This window comes from Monodon monoceros, unplaced genomic scaffold (assembly GCF_005190385.1).
Source record: "Monodon monoceros isolate NGI ecotype Baffin Bay Population unplaced genomic scaffold, NGI_Narwhal_1 Super_Scaffold_4, whole genome shotgun sequence".
NCBI lineage: Eukaryota > Metazoa > Chordata > Mammalia > Artiodactyla > Monodontidae > Monodon > Monodon monoceros.
The window spans coordinates 1,897,146-1,919,685 of NW_021703781.1; the positions used below are offsets into that span (position 1 = coordinate 1,897,146).

Consider the following 22,540-nt stretch of genomic DNA (forward strand, 5'->3'; position numbering starts at 1 on the left):
CTCTTCCCTAAGTCCCAGAACAAAGTCCTAACTTCTCTTCTCCGATACCCCGTGCCCTTGTGAGAGACTTGGGAAATGCTCCCAGGTCGTATGGTGACTGTGGCTTTAACCACGTCTATTTCTAAGGCAAGTACTCCTCCCACCAAAATCGGCCTTCCGAGTAACGATGGTTTCTGTGTTCCTGGGGCCCCACTGGTCACTGACTTTCATTAGTGCTTCTGTCTTGGAGACGGGATGGAGAGCAGAGAGAGGGGGTCTTTGAGCTTCTGCCTGAGGTTGACAGTGCATAATTCTCTCATCCTCTTGTCCTCCCCTCTCACAGGGACCTGTCTCTCTGGGGCTATAACTCTTCCTAAACTACTAATCACGTCATGCTTTTATTCTGCTAATCTTGCTTTGTTCGTGTATTTAACAAGGGTTGTGCTCAACATTGTGTAGATGCTAAGCTTCCTTGTGAGAGTTCTTCAGAAAGTCAGGAGAACCAGGTTGGAAGCTGGGTCTCTAGGGACCTGTCCTCAGTTAACTGGTGGCCAGAGGAGTGAGGTGGAAAATCACGCATCCTTATCATAGTTGATTAGAACAAAGGCATCAGGCAGGCTGTTGACACCCTCTCCAAAGCCCACACTAGGTGGTCTGGAGGCCCACGCGCGCTCCCATAGCCTTTTCACCCATGACACTGACCCAGCAGGTGTCAGCCGTTCTTCAGGTGTAACCTCCAGATGTTACCTTCCAACCGAAGTTCTACCACCTCCGTACAGCATGGGCTCAGATACATCTCTCTGAACTGAAAGTACAATCCATGAAGACAAGAGGACTGGACATGCTTGGGCTTTTGACAATCGCTAAGTTTTCCTTGGGCAGAGAGATGAGACTCCACTGACAACTCGCCTCCAGTGAAGTGATGTTGGTTGCTGTGGGGTCTTTGGGTCACACATACACTTGGCGTATGTTTGTTATCACAGGCTCTGAAAGAAATCAGCCCTGTGCATGTAGACGTCAGACCAAGATCCAGCAGAAAGCACTGCACAACAAATCATTAAATAATACGGCACTGTGATGAAGGCGAACGGGCTGTACCAGGCAGTCTCCTTAGATTTCACATTATTCCAGCACCTGCTTGCGCCTTAAACGTAAAGCACAAAGTGCGTCTGAGAACTCCAGCTCCGCTGTTATTTAGCCACGGTCCTTGGCAAATCGCTTAACCCATTTAAATTATAGAAAGGAAAGTGTTTTATGAAAGCACACGGCACTGCACGTAAAAGTTTTCGGAGACTTCGTTTAAGCCATTACATCTGCCTTCTCACTCTTGGCCTCTTGAGGGACTTATTCAACCTCCAAAGCCAGCTCAGAGGGCTCCACCAATATCCCCAAGTAGCTGTGGAGTCTCCTTCTGGCACTCAGTGGCCCATGGTACTTCCCCCATCACAGTACTTAACATCCCGTGCTAAGCTATTTGTGGAAGTGGAGAACTGGCCAGAGGCTCTTCACGGTGTTCATCTGTTCTGGGCGCCTGGATCAACGTGATCCCGATAAATGCTAAATAATAATGCTAGCTGAAGGAGTAACATCACCCTAGGTTACAGAGGCATGAAAGCAAGGAGTCAGGTTGGCTAACCGACTATGAATTCCACTGGGGACATAAGGGGAACAGTATCGTTTGTGAATTGCAAGGCTTAAATTAGCAACAATTCTGAGTTCACTGCACATATGCCTAGGAAGCTAGAGGTGTTTTCTTAACAACTATGGATGTCGCCTTACACAGTAGTTCACAATTTCTGCAGCTTTCGTCCGGTAATGCTGGACTGCCTTATCGTCTACGTTTCTCTGCTGGTCACCGAGTAGCAAGACAGACCCACTCTGAACTTACAAGTAATGACTTACGCCAGGTAGCAAAAAACGAAACCAGCTGAATTTATTTTCTAGTCACCTGTGGCACCTTTGTAGAAGGGTATATTCAAAAACACTTTATGATTTGGGAAACTTTAATATTCCTTGCCAAGCTGTATTTACAGTATTTAAAGTGTACTACACTTAGAGTAAGAGAAGGTTTGGGGTGAGTTACATATATTTCAGATGGAGCGCTGACCACCCACAGTGGTTTATGTGTATATGCCACTTCACTGCAGGAGCCAGGAATGTGTCAGCCCAGCCGGCAGGGAAGGGCCCCTTGCTCGCCTTGATTCATTCCACTTCTAACTCTGACAGGCTATCCCACAGGGATGAGACAAAGGCCCAGAGACTCACAGGCCCTAGGAGTCACTGCGGGTCCCCGCAGACCCAGGGAACGCAAGCATTCTGAATCAGAGCGCTCCCCCAGACAGAGCCAGCCCCGCAAGCTTCGCCTGGGGCAGGCCAGGCAATTCTTCAGTGCTGCAGGGACAGCCCTCCGAGAGCGGCAGTGTTGGTGCTGGGCTGACTTAAAGCAGCACTTCTGGAACTCTGTGCAGAATGATGGTCGGAGGACTCGTATCAAGGCGCAGGGCCGGGGGCAGAAGGCTGGGTGGGTGAGATTCTGCACCACGTTTCCGGTGACGCCTGCTCCACGGACTACATCTTGAATTCTAGATCTCAACTAGATCCACATTAGACTCACGGGGGGGGCAGGGGAGACTTTTAGAACCGTACAGGCACCCAGGCCTCACTCCTTACTAATTAAATCTGAATGATGCTAGGGGCCGGAGCGGGGAGTGGGGTGGGCGCGAGGGGGGCACAAGGGGAAGTCTTGATCCTGGCTCGATACTGTTCTGAAAGCTCCCCCAAGTGATTCTCATGTGGTCAAGGTTCAGAACAACTGAGCTCAGGTTCACCTCATTGTTAAGCAGGGGCCCAGCCTCGAAGGAAGAGGTTCCAGTAGACAACCAGACTTCACCTGGTTTTGCCACTTTCAATTTTCCCCACCGAGGGCTTCCCTGGTGGCGCAGTGGTTAAGAATCCGCCTGCCAATGCGGGGGACACGCCTGCTCTGGTGCGGGAAGATCCCACATGCCGGGGAGCAACGAAGCCCGGGCACCACAACTACTGAGCCTGCACTCTAGAGCCCACAAGCCACAGCTACTGAGTGCGTGAGCCACAGCTACTGAGCCCACATGCCGCAACTATTGAAGTCCGCACGCCTAGAGTCCCCAACAGGAGAAGCCACCGCAATGAGAAGCCCGCGCACCGCAAGGAAGAGTAGCCCCCGCCCTCCGCAACTAGAGAAAGCCCGCACGCAGCAACAAAGACCCAACACAGCCAAAAATAAATAAATAAAATGAATTTTCCCCACCGAACAGTCCCGCCACTTGCTGAAGGCAGTTTCCTGCCACCCCTCATTTTAATGGTGACTTTCAACACAGCAAATGAGCGGGAAGGCTTTTCCTTCTCTGCATATCACCCCTATCCCTGACATGGGGTTGTGTACATGACAGGCTGTCAACATGCTGCTTCACGATGGTGAGTTTTACGTCCTCTCTCTGACCCCAAAGAGGTGCTAATAAGCAACTACTGCTCCAAAGGAGAGAAGAGAAGAGAAGCAAGGGGCCCAGAGTATTCAGTGACTGAACAGCCCTGAGACGTAACTGTCAGCCGCAGTCTACTGATAAAACAACTCCAGGAATGAGCTAAGAGAGGAATAAAGCTTCTTTCAAATTCTTACTGGCAAGAAAACAAACTGCAATTTTCTTTCAGCAGTTGATCGGATTCAACGCATTCAAGTGATGAAAGTTGATGATTCTTAATTCAGACCAAAATAATATCGATACACAACCACAGACAGTTTAGCATTTTATCCTCACTTGTAACCTACAAAGCGTAAAGTGTGCATGAAAGATTTTAATAAATATAGTAAGGCTTAAGGTGACGACCGTTTTGAGTGGAAGAGTTTGCTTTCTCACATAGTAGCTGACATTCAGAATCTTTAAAACCTGAAACGTTCACCGCCTTACCGTGGGTGACACAAAACACAGCTTGCTCCAGTTTCCCCCCACCCCCGCTTGAAGTATCTTTGTATTATCTTCCTTCCTCCCACATCTGAGGGACAAACGATGATACAAAAATTTTTGACAGGTTAAGAGAATGCAGTTCTCTTGATTGGTGTGACCTGAAATGTTTACTGTTTCAGTGAAAAGCTTTTACTGAGTCACTGGACCATGAGTAATGCAGCTTACAAATAAATACAGCTCGACCCAGTGGCTTCAGAGCTCAGGAAACAGCAAGAAGGGCTGTTGAACACACCGAGGAAGGGCAGCAGGGAAGTGTTAGCTCTCTTACACTGTAAACTGGAGGCAAACCCTACCTGTGAGAAAGCCGCCAGCTACACACGGGTCCTCTCATCTCGCACAAAATAACCCGAGCAGGTCTTCTCCAGGGACCCTCTCATCATGCTCTCAGTACAAATCCTTGGCCGCAGGGCCTCAGGGCCAGGCTGTGAGGAGATTGCTGAACGCCTCCAGGTCACCTCAGTAGAAAGCGGCCCCCGAAGCGGCCCGAGGCCCCGCGCCCAGGCAGATCTCCCTGCCTGCAAACTGAACGGGCAGCACAGGTCCCACTGGCCTGGGGATGCCCGCAGCGGGGGAGGAGAGGAGAAGCACACGCTGACAGTCGCCTCCCTCCTGGGTCCTTTAGATGGACTCCAGGATCCAGTCGGCGCTGCAGAGCGGGGAGACAGGCGGTGAGGGGTCCCTCGGGGGGCTTTGCTCCCTCCTGTCGTGCAGGGGGCTCTGCTCCTGGAAATAGCCCTCCTCGTCGTCGAAGAAGCCGTTCTCCAGCGCGTAAGTGCAGTCTGAGCTCGACGCAGCCTGGCACGCTCCCTTGTATTCCTGGATGGACTCGTAGAGGCTGTATAGCTGGCAGAGCAAGGACATGTCCAGCTGTCGGAGGCCGACCTTGAGGGAAGGGGCAGGCAGGTAAAAACGACAAGTCAGCACTGCAGTGTCACCTCAGCTGTACCCTCAGCCAGCCATCTGCTCGCGCCTGCACCTTCCATCCACGCGGCAAACGACGCAGAGCATCACCTGAATGCTTCGGATTTCCAGTTCTGAGAAAACCTTAATTACGTGATGCCCACGCCTCAGACGTTACTCAACATGTCAGGGAAGGGTCACACCCGCAGGGCGGCGGGGGCCCCGGCACGCCCTGTGGAGCAACAGCTTTGCACATTCTGCAAGCCCCAGCTGGCTTCACATTGGACAGCAAGATTCAAGGGTGTCATTTCCTCTTGCCACGATCAGATTCAGAGAAGACCCACGTGTGCCTGCCCTGCTACGGCCGTCTTTCCTCCCTGGGCCAACAGTCTCCTTGCCACCGCCAGTGGCTCACCGGTCAGTGTCACACACTGCCCCCTGGAGCGCTCACCCTCCAACCAGCTCCGTCTCCAGGCTCACAAGTGGTCAGACTTCCTCTCCTCTGGACAAGAGGACATCTCCTCCTGAGATGGCTGTGGGATCACTCGCCAGAGCGGCCACCAAATCAGCCTAGTGAGACCCGGGACCTCTACAGATTCTCCTGGGAACTATTTTCACAAGTGATGACAGAACCAAGAACATTTAAAAGTCACGTATTTGTTTACCTTCAGGTTCCTCCCTTCCCCGCGGCCCATCCCAGGGAAGAGAGCACAATCAGGACAGGTGATGCACCGTTTCCATCAATCCCAAAGGGAGAAGGGTTAATTCACCTAGAAATGCAGCCTTGACCAATGCATCTACACTTTCCTGTGCATGAGAACCACTTGGGGATCTTGCTAAGCCTGCGGGTTCTGACTCGGGCCCCAGGCCTGAGGCCACTGGTGACGGGAACACTGAGCAGTGCTGCTGGGTGGCAAACCTCACAGAGTCTCGAGGGGAGACACTCTAAACAAGATGCCAGATTTATCATCTCTATGCCTCACCTGATGACAAAATGGAATACTTCCTCTTAATCTGTTGGGAGGATCAAATGAAATATCAACCATTTAAATAAACAGGAGTCAAATGCCTCCTGTGTAACAAGCGCTAGGCTAAAGGGGTCGCGATGTCCGGGGAACAGTCCACAGAAAACCGCAGGGAGTGTCAGAGGAGTTAGTCTTTAATATTACCCAGCAGTGAGATTTTCTGCGCAAGGGAAGCTAGGGCCCAGGAGGGAGCGGTCACTTGGTGACAAGACTGGGCGATAAACTCCAGGTCACTCTTCACACCGTCAGCCACGCCCAGTCACCAGCCCTCTCTCCAGTACCGCCGAACAGACTACAGAAACGGAGCCGCTCGCACCGCCTTTGCATAAGAGCCAGGATGCTCAAAGGAAGACCCAGACGGAGATGCGGGTCCTGTTCTTTCTGGAGCGTTTCCCTTTATTCTAGAATTCCTTCTACCTAGAATTCCTAAAGAAGCTGTTCCCAGGAAGAGACCTCGCCACAAGCCGGGGGCGTGGCCTCCAGGCCCAGCTCCGGCACTTTCCATGGCTTTGTTGAGGCCCTTGCCCTCAACCTGTCAATAAATGGAGGCTTTGGGCCAGATAATCTGTGGCTACGCAAACACTGGGGCTCTGTGTCCTAAACCACCGCTCCTTAGTCCTCAACGAATGGTGAGCGCCTGGGAGAAGGCTTTCCTGAAGGACAGACATGTCCCAAGGCATCCTACTCTCCAAAGCACACCTTGAACAGGGAAGGCAAACCAAGAGGTGACCGGGCGGCCACAATGTCCCACTGTCGGGTCAAGACACCATCACTATTCCTCATGAGTGTGTGTGTGTGCGCGCGCGCGTGAGTGTGCACAAATATACGTGTGTATGTCGGAAGAGTGGGTCCCTGACATTTGTGTTTTAAAAATTACACAGATGATCCTGAAGTCCAGTTCTAGTGAAGAACCAGGGTTCTTGACGGGAGTATCCGTCTGCCTCTCCCGTGCCACGTGTAGGGGCTGTCCTGGGCGCCCGGAACCGCAGGCCGGCAGGGGGCGCGGCGCCGTATCCAGGCCCCGGGCGCCCGCCCGCCGGCTCGGATCCAAGCTGCGAGAGCACGGCAGACCAACTGTTCAGCTCCTGAAAAGAGCGGTAGCTGCTGCCACCCTTGTTTCCCTCTTCACTGTTCTTTTCCACTCTGCTGGCCTGCAGGGTTTCAGCTTGGAAAGGAATGGCAGGGACCTCGGGGCTCCGGCCAGGGCAGCGCCCGCGTGCCGCCTCATTCCTCCGCCCGCTGAGCCCTGATCCGGCCCGGGGTGTGCGTGGCGTCGCCGGGGCCGCCACACTGGATGCACGCTCTCGCCGTCAGCCTGCTTTGTGGGAAGCAGTGGTAACTGCAGACTCTCAAGGAGGAAAGGCCCTCCCGTGTCTTACTTCAAACCCCAACGAAGAGGACCTTGCAAACCAGCTAGTTCATTTCAAACCGATGTAATTATTCTTTATACCAAGTCAAACTCTGCGAGCCCTTTGATGCTATGTGTCGCCGCTGCACATACAAATTTAGTTACTCTCTTTCTTAACCACCTTTTAAATATTTGAGGATAATCTCTTTCCACCACCTTCACCCCCTAAACCATTTGCCTTCTCCGAGCTAATATCCTCAGTCCTTCCACTATTCGTGATGACTCTGTTCTATTAACCATCTAGTTCTTTCCTCTGGACTTTCCAAAGCCTCCTCCACGGTATCCGGATCTGAATACAACAACCAAGCCACAAGGTTCAGACTCGGCAAATTCACATGGCCCTACCTTCTCTAGGATTTTATACAGGGAACATAAACTTTAATAAAGGAAGTCACACCTTCCAGAGAGTACACCAATATTTGCTCTGAAAGTCATAGTAAACATTCATCCAGAATCCTGGAGATGCTTCTACTGGGTCACTCTGATACCAGTAGGGTTGGGGGAATCCCAAAACTGTTTAGGGAAAAAGAAGTAGCAGGGAGTGACATGCTACTGGCCCAGGTCTGTCAACCTGCTGGGCCACTGGAATGCAGGGGGCACAGGTGAATGCAGAAGACTAGGCTCCACGGCTCTACAACCCCTGACAGGCTGCAGAGGCCCCGACCTCCCACGATGCCGTGCTACCCCCGAAGCGAGGTTCCAGGCTATTCTCTTTAGGTGCCAAGGTTCTCCAAGGCATTCCCAGGCCTACGTGGGAGACACACTAGGCTGGGAGTCGGATCATGACCTGGACCTTTCTGCACCATGGCGGCTGGTGATTCACAAAGCTGCCTTGTCATCGGGCAGAAAGCTGGCCTAGAAACCAAGTCTGACCAGCCCAGGAATACAGCGCAGCCCTGTACATGCCTGTTACACAAGCCAACAGATGCCAAGCGTTTGGACTAACTGAACAGGATTACAGGGATTTAAAAACAACACACATGCACGCACACGCCCACACCCCACCCAGCTTCTCGGGACCTCCTTCTTCGGGTCCTAGATTCCACTTCCTCTGATTCACCAGCAATCCTCCAGATTAGCTAGGAGGACATGGGGTAAGTAAACAGGAAGCTAGGAACAACCTAGCTTCCTAGCCAGGACCCCCCCCTCTCCCCCAGCTGTGCTTGTTTAAACATTTTCACTTGAATTTTCTAGATGTAAATTGAAAATCCCTAGGCAGCATCCCCTGATCTGGTCTGAAACTATGCTCCCCTGCGCCTCATGCACTGTTCAGGCTGAGGCCCCTTCACCCCGAGTGTCCCCTGGCTGTCTCCAACTACATCTGTTGAAGCCCAGCCCCAGGGTCTCCTCCACTCTTCAGACCTGGATGGGCTCAGCCACCAGCGCTCCTTGCTTTCCCTTGCCTTCTCTGCCTGTCTCATGGCATTTATCACTCTCTACCTTATGCTGTGGGTACACACACGGTCTTCCTTCTCCTACTGTAGGAGGAGCCCAGATGGCAGGGACCCACCGCCCTTTGGGTCCCTCAGCACCCAGCGCAGAACCCTGCAGAGGAAACTCGGATACTGGTTGCCTGAGGGAAAGCGCCTCGCTGTGGAGACCTCGGTGCCCTCCCAGAGGACGCCTGGCAGCGTCCCGGCAGTGGGTCGCACTAGGATTCGCAGGCCCCTGGCTCCAAACCAAGGTCCCCCTGAGGAAAGCCACAGGCCGCGTGGTTCTCGCCACGTCATCAAAAAAGCACTCGCCTCTTGCCTGACAGGAGGAGGCACAAAACCAAGATTCCTTCCTGAGCGCTCGTTACAGAGCCAGCCATCTGCAGCTGGAAGACAAACTCATGACAGGCCAGAAAGCAGGCTCTCAACACCGGCGCCAAGAGAACTCAACTGCCATTATGTTCTAGGACATGATGAAATCACCCATGAACAAGAACTTCTCATCCTTCCCGAAGAAAGTGAGACGGCCGTGGCGGGGGGGGGGGGGGGCTAGGCAGGGGAACACGCCCTCAGCAAGCCCACTAACCCTCGCCACTGTCCCCACCCTGCGAGCAGAAGCCTGTCACCTTACGGACGTGTTCCCACGGGTCCCTAAAGGACAGCTGCTCTCTTCATTCACAGGTGGATTCAGAAAATGCAGCTCTTATTTGAAAGTGCAGTTGAAAAATTCAGACGGGCTCATTTTAGAAAAACACAGACTTCTAAGACCCTGCCATTTGCAGCCCCTTGGTCTACACCTCTGAGACAATTCAGAACAAGCCACTCGCTTCCATCTCTTTAAACTGCTAGCGTGATTCCTTCCTCTCCCTGGTCAGGCTTCCTGCCTCCTTCCTGAACTTTTCCCACGAGCAGAGCTCCCTGCACGCTGCCTGCTGCACGCACAGGTGGCTCACCAACCCGCGGCATCTCCAACGACGGGGCCGGATAATCCTGAACAACCCTCGCTCGTGACGGTTTCAAGAGTTCACAGTGGGCTGGCCCCATGAATACACCTCAGACAGGGTGGTGGTTCCCAGCTGGGTCTGGGGTCACCCAGCCTCTGGATATCTTTGGAGGGTGGTGTTGAGGAGGAAGTTCTTCCTGACTTTCAGATTATAATAGAAACATTACCATTAGGGTACAAGGCCTAGAAGATGAAAGAAGACTTTCATGGGAGATTTATGTTGATTGAAAACAAAGCATCATGAAAAATTTTAGGATTTTCTCAGAAGTAAAAAATACATTTAAGAAAAAGAGTCTGTTTTATTGAAGTAACTAAAAACAAAATTTGGGGTAATTCATCGGTGCAACTTCTTCCCAAACACAGCAGTGAGTAGAAAATAAGACAAACATACAAGGAAATGGCCTTATTTGTACCCAGCTCCGTATAGGAGCCTGGGCCCAGGGGAGGGGGAAGCAGATCTGGTGCCAGCGTGGGCAATGAGCCCTCTCCCCTGGTAGTCCTCTATCTGCTATCGCTGTGATTCCTCAACCTAAGATGAAAACTACCCCACCTCACATGGGGCGAGGGATGTACAGATCCAAAGTTAAGCTATAGAATCGGGAACTACAGTACAGGGGGCCCCAAAATATGGGGACAGACGCGGAAAAAGTCTGTCGGGTGAAAGTTTAGTTCGGAACATAACGGATGATAGAAACTTGACTTAAGAAATTATATTATAGTCATACAATAAAAACCAGGCAGTCATTTAAAAGACAGAGCAGCTCTCTAAGCACTAGAGTAGGACACTGACCAACACACACCATTTGGCACGAAAGTTCAAGGTACAGAATTGTATGTTTAGTAGGATCTCACTTTATACATCTATGCACACACATGTGCAAGCTTCTGACTAGAAGAGAAAATGTCCGTTAGCAGAATTTACTTCTGGAAAGTGGGACTGGATGTTCACGGCCTTCTGTACTGCCTAATTTTTTTTTCCAACAAGCACGTTACTCCTAATTTTAAAAACTAGTAATAATAGGGCTGCATGCTTGTAAAACCTTTCTGGAGGACTCACTGGCAATGTCTATCAAAAGCCTTAAAACATCACATAACTTTTTTTTTTTTTTTGGCTGTGTTGGGTCTTCATTGCTGCACACGGGCTTTCTCTAGTTGGGGCGAGCGGGGTCTACTCTTTGTCGTGGTGCGCGGGCTTCTCATTGCGGTGGCTTCTCTTGCTGCGGAGCACGGTCTCTAGGCGCGCGGGCCCAGTAGTTGTGGCTCGCGGGCTCAGTAGTTGTGGCTCACAGGCTCTAGAGCACAGGCTCAGTAGTTGTGGCACATGGGCTTAGTTGCTCCGCGGCACGTGGGATCTTCCTGGACCAGGGCTCGAGCCCGTGTCCCCCGCATTGGCAGGCAGATTCTTAACCCCTGCGCCACCAGGGAAGTCCCTCACGTAACTTTTAACCAGCTAACCAGTTCATTTCTAGGGACCGTGGAGTAGAAAATCTCAGCTGTACACAAATAGGTAATCCTCATCCTTGTTCTGTGAGGTAGGTGTGGATTCTGTTACGATGAGGAAACTGAAGCCCTGAAAGATGCAGGCCCTTCACTAAGAGCAGGGGGCTGCAGGCACGTGGCAGGACTCCAGCGTCCATGCCGGACCATCAGCTTGCCCCGCCTGCACAGACGACACTGGGAGATGCCGCCATGTCAGCTGTGGTGCAGCAAGCTGCTGAGATCTCAAGTGCCTTTTATTTGGGGCTTTTCTGAACTTTCCAGATTTTCTACTGTGAATACGTATTCATTCATAACGAGAGAACTTTTAAAGTTATCTTTTGAAAACGTAATGAATAAGTAAGCATATCCAATGAACAGCTTGTAAATTTATTTTAGACAAGACTTGGTAAATGCCCCCAATTTAATGAGAGTGTCTAGTGTGCATCCACAGGACTGGAATGCAATAAAGCAGTGACTAACGGATCATAACCTGATTTCTGAATGAAGGATGTGTCGACAGAAGGACGCTGACCTGCATACTGTTCAGAAAAGGAAAGTCAACGAGAACAGCTTCATCGGTGTTGATCTAAGAGAGAAAAAGCTATGAACTCAGCAGCCGGAGCTGGACAGAGCTGCCCCTGCAGGACCCCGAGCTCCCCGGCATGCTGTGATCCTGGGCTCCCTAAGCAGGCTTCCATCCGTCACATGGCTCCTCCCCAGGGGCATGCACATCAGTCAGCCTCGTCTCCTGTTAACACTGTGGCCGCACTGAGCTGAGGACTGCCTCAGAAGAGCCCCGGTGACTCAGAGTCAGCAAACACACCAGGTGCATGGCCTCGCCAGGGATTAGGCCAGACCCAAAGCTCGGCCCGCCTCTACACTCTCCCATGAACTCCTCGACCAGGAAGGGCAGTTTGAGTGGAGTTTTCTGCTTACGCCAGAAGGCATCCGCACTGATGGATGGAGCCCATTCTGCAACTCAGCAGTTCTCATGAAGACGGCCTTGCTCATCTCTGACCTAAAGTAATGATAGTACCAATGAAGCCCATTTCCTCTCGTTGTGTCCTAGGTGAAGATGAAGAAAAGCGATCAACTGTTGTCTTTAAGAAACGTCTTTGTACATTCCTTAACTTTCCCGATTACAAAAATAAAATATTCTAACTATTAAAAAGTCAACGGGGGCTTCCCTGGTGGTGCAGTGGTTGAGAGTCCGCCTGCCGATGCAGGGGACACAGGTTCGTGCCCCGGTCCGGGAAGATCCCACATGCCGCGGAGCGGCTGGGCCCGTGAGCCATGGCCGCTGGGCCTGCGCGTCCGGAGCCTGTGCTCCGCAACGGGAGAGGCCACAGCAGTGAGAGGCCCGCGTACCGCAAAAAAAAAAAGTCAACGGCTCATAATTATACAAAGAGTCTTCCATAATTTCACGTTCTAAAGCAGCAATCTTCAAATGTTTTGGTCTTGGGACCCCTTTATACTCTTAAAATTATCGAGGGTCCCCAAGATCTGTTTATGTGGGTTATACCTATCAGTAGTTACCTTATTGGAAATTGAAACTGAGAAACTTTAATATTAATCCATTCAAAAACACTATACCCATTGTTAATATAAATAACATTTTTATAAATGAGATTTTGTAAATCTTTTTAATCTCTGGCTTATCTGCTCTGTACTTGATCCTTGTAACATGCTATTTTTGGTTGAAATAAACGTGGCCTCACACAGGTATGTAATTGGGAAAAAGAGGAGTATTTTAATCACCTTTCAGGTAATTGGGGCTATTCTTCTTTGACGCTATCCTTAAGGTGGCTCCAGTGTGGAATTTGAAAGTATGACAATGAGCTTTTCATACTGTTTCATTAAAACCCACCAGTCTCGCACTCTGAATGGACCTTTTAACCACGTGTCAAGCGTTGGTTATGTGAAACATGTGGAAAAATGATTCACTGAATTATTTAGCTCCTCGAAATATTGATACATTTTCTTAGGTACTATTTTGGAAAATCACATTTGTCAATGTGACCACCACATAACTACGGACCCCCGAAAGGATCTGGGAACCCCTAGATGTCCTCAGACCATAATTTAAGAACCACTGTTCTTAACATATCCACTTTTAGCTGTTTAGCATATGTCCCTCAAGACACCATGCATACACAAATGTATACATGTGCTGTTTTGTAACTTAACTTTTCCATACCTTGAACACCTATGTTTATTTACATAGTTACCACATTCTTTTCAACAACTATACAGTATTCTATCACTGCTATATATTATTATTATAGAATACTACTATATATCACTGCAAAAGATATTCTTGTACAAGTACTGTTATTCCCTTGTGTGACTATTTTTGTAAGATAAATTTATGAAATTGCAGGGGAGAAGGCAGAGAAGGGGAATGGGATGCCTTCCTTCCAGTCCTTCCCCAATCCTGGGGCCACAAACAGCAGACCATTCATCAAGGATTTGTGTCCAAGGCCTGAAAGTTCATTACTCAAGACGATGAATGCAAACGTGTATGCAGTTGAGGCTAAAAATCAGGTGGGACTAGAGGAAAAAACACGACTTACTAATGACACGTTGGAACTCAACACACATTTGAAGGTTAGCTTGCATTTGGTGACTTTCTTGAATGATATCCAACTAATTGAAATTGCCTCTCTGCAAGAGCAGATGCAGTTAAGGAAGAGCATCTGAAGCTAAAAATCAGAAAACCAAGTTCTTGGACAATATACAGAAAACTAAGTGTCAGCACCTAGTGTTTTTTAGAAAACTGACATAAGAAGCAAGAGAAAGAGGTTGGTGCCCATTCTGTTTTACGGTGCTTATTTCCCCGAACCCATGCCATCACTACGATCATTCTTTTCCATCTTTGCTAATCTTTTAGGTAAAACATGATACCTTATTGTTTTAATTTGCATATCTGGGGTTACAAGGGATTTTAAACACCTTGCCGTTCTCTTTACCTGCATGAACTTGACTATTTTATTGCCAATCCTAAATACAGCTGACAACCGAAGAATACACCAAACACCCTCCTTCCAAGTTTCTAGTCTCCATATGTATTTTGGTAATCTTCCTTAGCCCCGCCTCCCCAGGCTGGGACAGGCCTGGCATCCCACAGACATTACCCCTCCCCTAGAGAGCACAGATCAGAGGACACACACCCCCTCCACTTCTCCAGTCAAGGACAGCACCTCCCTCCCCGAATACTTGAAGACAGGATTCTCTGACCTGCAAAACGAGGCCTGCCCATGGCTCCTTAGGGCCAATCACGGAAGTGAACAGAGAGCGCTCATGAAAACTGAGAAGGCCACCTCTCTTAAACAATTTCTGTAGATCCGCAAGGAAGGCTAAGGGTTTGTCTCTTGGGGGAGAATGAACATCTCTGTTATGTCTGTGGGGGAATGAGCCACAGGAAAGAAGGAGCAGCCTTTGTGAGCCCTGCCTACTTATCACTTGGAAACATCTGGAGAATGTGGGCAAGGAGTGAGGTGAACAGGAGGCCAGGGCTCTGGAGAACAGCACTGGGCAAGAGGGGGCAAACATCTGACCTGGCCAGTCTCAGGGCTGGTTTCCTGCTCAGGGACTCTGTGATCTGTCCATAAGGTTTCTTACCCAGTATCGTGAAAAATTTAGCTTCTCAAATTGGGTTCTGAAGTCCCTGTAGTGCTGAGGCAGGCATTGCAGGAGCAAAACTGCGCAGCTCCTGACCGCTGCTGGGTGGGAGAAACTGCCTGGGGACTGTGGCCCTCTTCCTGGGCCCTCTCTGAACATCCTTGCCCACCTTGCCTCGAAGATCTACAGCAACGTCAGGCCCGGGCCCAGAGCGGGAGACACGGATGGCTGCAGGGTGCAGAAAGGCCTGGGCACTGGCTCTGTAAACAAAGAGGTACCCAAAGTGCCAACAACTGGGGCACGTTTAGAGCCACACTTAACAGATGAATGACTTTAACCAAAAGGGGGAGAAAAAGCAGAAGGGCAGCGTTATTCATGAGAGACTTCTGAGTTAGGGAAAATGTGAATTTAGAGTCTCTACAGGGAGGTACAGTAATAGATAAGAGCTGAAAGTGGTACGAAAACACATCTTTCAATCCTTTACATCTTCAAATCTTAAGACTATAAGTATAGGGCTTTCCTGGTGGCGCAGTGGTTGAGAGTCCGCCTGCCGATGCAGGGGACGCGGGTTCGTGCCCCGGGAGGATTCCACATGCCACGGAGCGGCTGGGCCCGTGAGCCGTGGCCACTGAGCCTGCGCGTCCGGAGCCTTTGCTCCACAACGGGAGAGGCCACAACAGCGAGAGAGGCCCGCGTACCGCAAAAAACAAAACAAAACAAAACAAAACAAAGACTATAAGTATGATCTCACTTAGAGATAACCTTGAAAGGGAATGAAACCAGGCCAATGACCCCATAGACACAAGTCTGCTATCATATAGACTTTTAGCTTTTGCTTTTATTGGGTGGATACTGGGATGGAGACAGGTATTACACAGGGTAAGAACGGCCTAAAATCTTTAAGAACTATTGTAGACAGCCAAATTTCTGATGAACCAAGTCCAAGAATAGCAAACTTACACCCTTCTTCCTTTTCTGCTCCCAGCCCTTTGCATTAAGTGGATCTGTCACAAGCAGGTGTAGCTGTGCAAGGGTCCTCGGGGGCACTAAGCACACTGCATTAGGGAGGACCTGCCCCCGTGCCCACGTTATTTTATGACAGAGCAAACGTCTTCTATAGGCACCATAATGACCCATAAAAACATGAGGGGAAAAGAATTATACTACTATTGCCAACTGGATCCTTTATGGCATTTAATCTCATTTTCCCAATAAGGGACCTGTAGCCTAAAATAATGAAGAGGCTTGCCCAAGTTATATCACATAATTTGGTAACAGGATTCAAGCTCTTGATGCCCGGCTCATGAGCTTCCCAGCTCTCAAAGAGCTTGTTAAAAATGCAGATTCTGCCTCTCCCCCATTCTGATTCTGTTGGTATAGGAAGGGGCCCGGGAATCTGCATTTTTAGCGAGCACCACAGGGGACTCTGGGGCTGCTGGTCCATTTGGGGAACACCAAGATAAGCCATACTGGTGAGAAGACCAGTGGAAACACAAAGACAATACTAAAGGCCAGCGGCCATCCCCAGTCGCCTCTGCCCAAGGTCGACCAAGAACGCTGCATTGGGAGCTAATGCTCTTACCTCAGATGGCATTTCACAGGCCTGGCTCGAGATTGGACCTCCAACCAGAAACCCATTTAAAGACTCAGACCTGCTCTCTGAGACACTAGTTTCGTGTGTAGGACGAGGACTGAACGCTGCGGGGATTTGGACTACTCAAGCTCATGCCTGTCTCCTAGAATACAGTTCACTGGACAAGCTCGTTAGGCCTTTAGCTGTTGTCTCAACTGAAATGCGGGAAAGATAAGTCTTGCTGCTCTCAGGAATCAAATCCTTTTTCTCAGATTAAATTCTTCACCCAAACCACTGCAGCTCTGGAACTCGAAAGTTCTGCGCGGGTGACTTCCCACTCACGCACAAGTGGGTGACCAAAGTAACTGCTGGACAGTTTGAAGACAAAAAGAAAAAAAATGAGGCCAAGAGTCTTCAAAGCTACTAGAACGTGCTGCTGGTTTGAGGAGTGGAACCCAAGAAGACACGGACCCCGTATCTCCGAGGACAGACACGGCCATCTCCCAGCCCCACGGCTGAGGCTCTCGTTGTGTCTCTCCGCTTCCGTGGGACGCTTTTGAGGACCTAAGCTTGATGCGCTAACCCCACAGGGCTGCTGGCCAGTGGTCTCTGGAGAACCCTGCAGGGAAAGGCGTGTGCCAGGTCCCTGGGGACCCTGAGAGTCACCTGTGTCCTTCAACCACACGCAAGGATTTGAAACGCCAACCGAGATCTTCTGAGCCAAGCTATCCTGTCAGCGTGGCAGATAAAAATCTTTGAAACTATGGGGGCCTTGAGGGCAAAGTATTCTTATCCAGAAAAAGTCTGCGGTAGACATCTAGTACTTTGGCTGTCCAACAGCTGCCCCCTGCTCCATTTCTGCAAATTGTTCTTTCTTTGAGGGATGCCCAGCCCCGAACCCCATCCACGTGGTCATACCATCGTAGTAAAATACCATCCTGCCCTCGGTCACCGATAGCTGGCCCAGGCTGGCCAGACCCCACCAAGCTGGACCCACTGGCATCCTTCCACACAGTATTTTCAAAGTGGCAGTAAGAAGCATGGCTGAGGGACTTCCCTGGTGGTGCAGTGGACAAGACTCTGCACTCCCAGTGCAGGGGGCCCGGGTTCGATCCCTGGACGGGGAACTAGATTCCAGCATGCATGCCACAACTAAGAGTTTGCATGCCACAACTAAGGAGTCCATGTGCCACAACTAAGGAGCCGGCGAGCCGCAACTAAGGATCCATCAGGCTGCAACTAAGGAGCCTGCGTGCCACAACTAAGGAGCTGGCGAGCCGCAACTAAGGAGCCCCGTATCTGCAACTAAGACCCAGCGCAACCAAATAAATAAATAAATAAATATTTTTAAAAACGAAGCATGGCTGAACCTGGGAGTGTGGACACTTTCGGCAGCCACATTCCAAAATGTAGGGAAAAAATTTTTTTACATAAAAAGGAGGGGAAAGGAGAATACAATGGCCTTCCTGGGTTCCCCATCAACCCTGGTTCTAGTCTGTCTCTGTACACATGCAGCCCTACAAGGTTCTCCTTTTGCAAGAGTTGGTTCAAACTGAGTCTCTATTACTAATACAGAGTCTTCAGACATGAAAAAATGACAAGTGGTCTAAACTACAGCAATCATATTGCTGCAAAGAGGCCCACCTCTACCAGATGTTATAAGCTTCTTAACACCTAGATACTTCCTATTCACCTCTGTGTCCTCCACAACACTTTGTAACTAGCAGACACCCGGTCAACATCTGTTGAATATGATCCAAAACTATTCTCTGATGTTGGCAAACAAACAAACAAACAACAATCTCAGCTTCTTGTTTTAAAGGACTTTTTCAGGTCTAAAGAGCAATAAGCATCTGTGTGACCCTCGCAGCTCTCCAAACGAGCTCGCTAGGGGAGGGGAAGGGAAGTCACAGGAGCACAGAACTTCAGAGTTACCCTGTTATGAGGACAGGAAACCAGCACTCTCAGAGCAGAGCAGGGCGTCGCCAGTCATGGGACAGAACCTCTGCCCACACGGGCGCCCCTGCACACCAGCTTCCCCAGGTTCTGCCCTCACCGTGCATCAATCAGTTATCTCCAGGCCAGACTCTGCCAGCCTCCAGCTCCACATTCTGAAATGTTTAACATACTCTTCCGCTGATGTAATGGCAAACCACCTTCCCCCATAAGCAGCCACTCCTCCTGACTCCCCTAGTGCTGTGACGAACCCCACTTTCCCCATGATGGATTATCAAGGTTATTACTGCCATATAATGGCACACTATGGAGTGAGAGAAGACATTATAGTATACATTGATCTAGAAAATATTTGTAATATGTGCCCCCCAAAAGTAGTAAAATGCAGTGATTAAACAGGGTCTTGGAGCCAGACACATCTGGTTGAGTTTGTCCGCCTTAGGTGAGTTACTTAAATTCTGAGTCATATTTTTTAAACTAGACACTTTCAGTACCTCTCTTGTGGAGAAGTTATAAAATTCAAATAAGACGATGTAAGGAAAGCATTTACATTGTGCCTATCGGGAGATACACCCAGATATTAACAGTGACTATCTCCAGGTGCTAGGACTGTAATTTTTCATTGTTTTGCTTAGCTGCACTTTCCATTAAAACACTTAAGTCATCTCTGGCTCCTCAGCATCACTGTCCCTGACTCCTAACATTGTATCAGCAACTCCTGCAGATTCTGTTTCAGAGAAGTAGCCCCCATTTGATTCTTGTTTCCCATTCCCGGGTCCCCATGCTGCCGGAGGCTCTCACCTGCCCCGACCATACCTCTAGCGTCTGCCAGGCCCAGCTCTCCCTCCTCAGCGCCCTGCTATCACATCAGCGCTTCCAAGCCAGCTCTCTGGCTCAACCCCTTCCTTTGCTACTGGAGGCTTTCCGCAACCCACCCGGCCCCGGCCCCCGGCCCCTCGCAGCTGCAATGTCCACTCCTGCGTTATTCCAATGGGAGCGCCCTTCGGGCTGGCTGTGCTGCTAGACGCCTATCACCCTCTCTCTTCTTAAAATGCAGCCACCTTCTGATGCCTTCCGCACTGCTGCTGCTGGAAGCTGGCCCTCTTTCTGTGCTGGCACAGGACTGTTTCAAAACGAACTAATTTCATTCTGCCAGGACTTCTAGTTAGGTCCCTTGACACAGATCTGACCTCAGGCCTTCAGAGTCAATAGATCAACACAAACTACTAGGCAGATAATTCAGGCACAAACTCTCCGTTCTGATCTTGCAAGGCCCCCCAGTGGGAGCCTCAGTTTGAGGTGACCACTCAGACCCCACTGCCCTAGGTTAGTAAATCTCAAAAAGCCAAAAAACCAGAGTACTTCGAAAGACCTTGTGACGTTTCTTGGGAGGGACCTGTCAAGGCCTGTAGCCATATTTTGTCTTGTTCTCAGCTAAATATCAGACAGACCTAAGATGGCTGTTTACTTTCCTTGTGCTTCAGATAGGCTTTGAGAGAGCTCTGGTCCAAGGCATAATGAGAAGGCTGTGGCTCTACTTCAGTTGCACCAGGAGGGACCTGGAAAAACACTTTCGGGAAGGGCATGTTTACTCCCACTTGGGCGTGTGTGAGACTACAAAGCACTTTCACAAAGCAGAGAGAGCTTCACAACAGGAAAAAACCTCTCTGAGGTTTTCCTGTCTCTGTTCTGGTAACTTAACCAGGATGGGTCTTCCTATTTCACCCCCGTATTTATGCTGCATCCAAGTTCAGGCTGTAAACATACTCGGTGTACATTTATCTAATTAAAACACAGCTTACCAGCTGTGCAATGCTGGTGCCGATTAATGTTTATTAATAAATTTAGAACAGTTGGCTTGGAATTTAAGTCATTCTGTAAGAAGCTTAGAAAAATCTTTTCGTAGAGAACTGGAAATCACTTCAGTGGCAGCCACGGAGGGGGAAGACAATATCTAATTGATTAAAAGGTGTTAAGGCTGTTTTTCTAGATTTAATTCTTAGTTTTCAGAACAGATATGCTCCTGAAAAAATGCATAAATTGAATTTTTCTAAAGAATATCTTAATGCACTCGATGCATATTTAAAGGATTCCTATTATAAATGTTTTGGTAAATTTATTCTTGGGGAAAAAGCAGTTTTCATATAGCAGATTTCCTTAATAAAGTATTTACCTGTGCCAGGAGAGGGGAAAAACCTGCACTAGGTAAAAGGAATGGGCAAATTCTAGAAAGAGAGAGGGTGGCCCGGGGAAGGTGCTCAGCGGCCCTGCGGGAGGGTTAGAAGGAGGAAGTTCTTCTGTTCTCTTCTAGGCTGGCCTAAGCCTGGAGAAGGCTGGAGAAAGGCTCTCTGCCACCCAAATCCCTGTCCTTGAGTTGCTTCTGGCGTCACCCTAAGTCGTGCGTCCTGGTCCACAAACACCTAACATACTTCCCAACGACTGCGGAAAAACTAAGCCCCATTGTTTAGAGCCCGGACACAACCTGAAGAACCAGCACGGGCTTCACCCAGACGGCGAGCATGCCACCGCCCCACTCCTCCCGAGCGGGCTCGGGGTGTCGCCGTACCGCGCGGACACGGTCAGGTCGAGCGGTGGCTTTCACGGCCATCTGTGGGCCGGAGCCGCTCCGCCGTAATCCAATTCTGCACGCGCCGCCTCGGGCGCGGGGGAGGGGCGAGGGCTGTTCCCATCTGCCGTCTACACTCGCAAGGACAAAAAGCTGTTCCTCTTCGGGGCAGAAGAACACAATCGCACACAGCTCTGAAGCCCTCGCGCGCAGCGATGGCCGCTCCCCGACCCGGGGGGTCTGCTGCCCTCTGGGGAGGGGTGACCAGCCGCCCCCGGCCCTAGGCCAAGCGCCAGCCCCACGCCGCGCCTCCCGGGTCTCTAAGCCAGCTGGGGCCGGACTAGGGGAGCCCGGTCTCCAAAAAGCTGCCTTTTGAGAGGGGTACCCTCCCAGGGCGAGGGTCCAGTCGCGGGCACAGAGCGGACAGCGTCCCTCTTTCGGCGCCGGCGCTTGGGGCAAAAGAGCCGGAGACGGGCGGGTGTCGCGGGGACTTCCGGCGAACTTTCCCGGGACGGCGAGCCGGGAGGGGAAGGACCCCCGCCCCAGCCCGCGGACCTCTCTTACCATCTCCTTGCGCAGCAGGGCCAGCGCGGCGTCCAGATTGGGAGGCTTGGCGGGCAGCGCCGCGGCCCGCGCCCCGCCGCCGCCAGCGCCCCCGCGGCTCAGCTCGTCCTGGATGCGCGACTTCTGCGCGTACAGCCGCTCCAGGTGCCTCCAGCCCCCCGACGCGCCGCCGCCCGACGCCGAGTGCAGCAGCCCGCTCAGGCTCTTGGGCAGCGGGGGCAGCCCGTCCACCCGCAGCCCGCGCACCGAGCCGGCTGCTCCGGGCCCGCTCATCCCGCCCGGCCAGACCGCTAGCCCTCAAGTCCTGCGCCTCCGCCGCCGCCGCCGCCTGGGGCCCAGGCTCCGCGGCCCGCCCCCTTTCCGGCGGCGCCCCGCCCACTTCCCCTCCCCGCCGCGCTGCCCCCGCCCCTCTCTGCGTCCCCGCCCCGCGCCCTCGCCCCCTTGGCGCCCCACCTCCCGGGCTCTCCTACGGCCCCGCCCACTTAGCGCCCACCCGACCTCCGGCGCTTCGGCGCTCACCCCCGCGTTCTTGGTTCACCGTGGACCCCTACCCCGTACCCCCCGCGCCCACCCCCCCACCGCTGCGCCCATCCCCGGCGCAACCTTGAGAACCTCTCGAGACTCCCGCCTCACCCCCGCGCCCTCCTCGCGCGGTCGATCCCTGCCCGGGCCGCCCCACTCCCGGCGAGGTGGGTTCCGCGACCAGCCCCCAAAGCTGCTTGTAAGTACTGATGGGGGAGGGTCACCTCAGACGCCACCCGACGAGGCGGGCTAGTGCGGGGAGTCGGGGTACAGAGGCTCCCCCTCGGGGCGGGCAGGACGTCGGGGAGGTTTGGCCGTGCTGGTGATCCCACCGGCGGTCACCGTCCCCGGAGGCCAGGATCCACCTGGCGGCGTCCGCGCTGACCGAGGTGGGAGGAGGCGGGGCTCTGGAGGCACTAGTTCGCTCCGGGGCGCGCTGGCCTTCTCAGTAAATGGCAATGTCCAGCCGTGCCGACAGCAGCCAAGAAGAGCGCCAGATCCACTTTGGGA

General features: G+C 51.4%; 1 protein-coding gene across 2 annotated transcripts in view; it reads right to left on the reverse strand.

Annotated features, from left to right (window-relative positions):
• Positions 1 to 21,828, reverse strand: part of FAM89A (family with sequence similarity 89 member A) — a 79,748-nt gene extending 57,920 nt beyond the window's left edge. The window contains exons 1-2 of one of the 2 annotated variants that reach the window (XR_003796963.1): positions 21,509 to 21,828; positions 4,274 to 4,862 (exon numbers count right to left, since the gene is read on the reverse strand). Coding sequence is in view for 1 of the 2 variants with exons in the window: in XM_029244714.1 (XP_029100547.1) it covers positions 4,599 to 4,862; positions 21,509 to 21,781 (537 nt within the window). In the remaining variant the exon portion in view is untranslated. Of the gene's footprint in view, positions 1 to 3,165; positions 4,863 to 21,508 lie in introns of those variants that run through there. The other variant, XM_029244714.1, reaches the window with a different exon arrangement.
• Between the last annotated feature and the right edge of the window lie 712 nt (positions 21,829 to 22,540).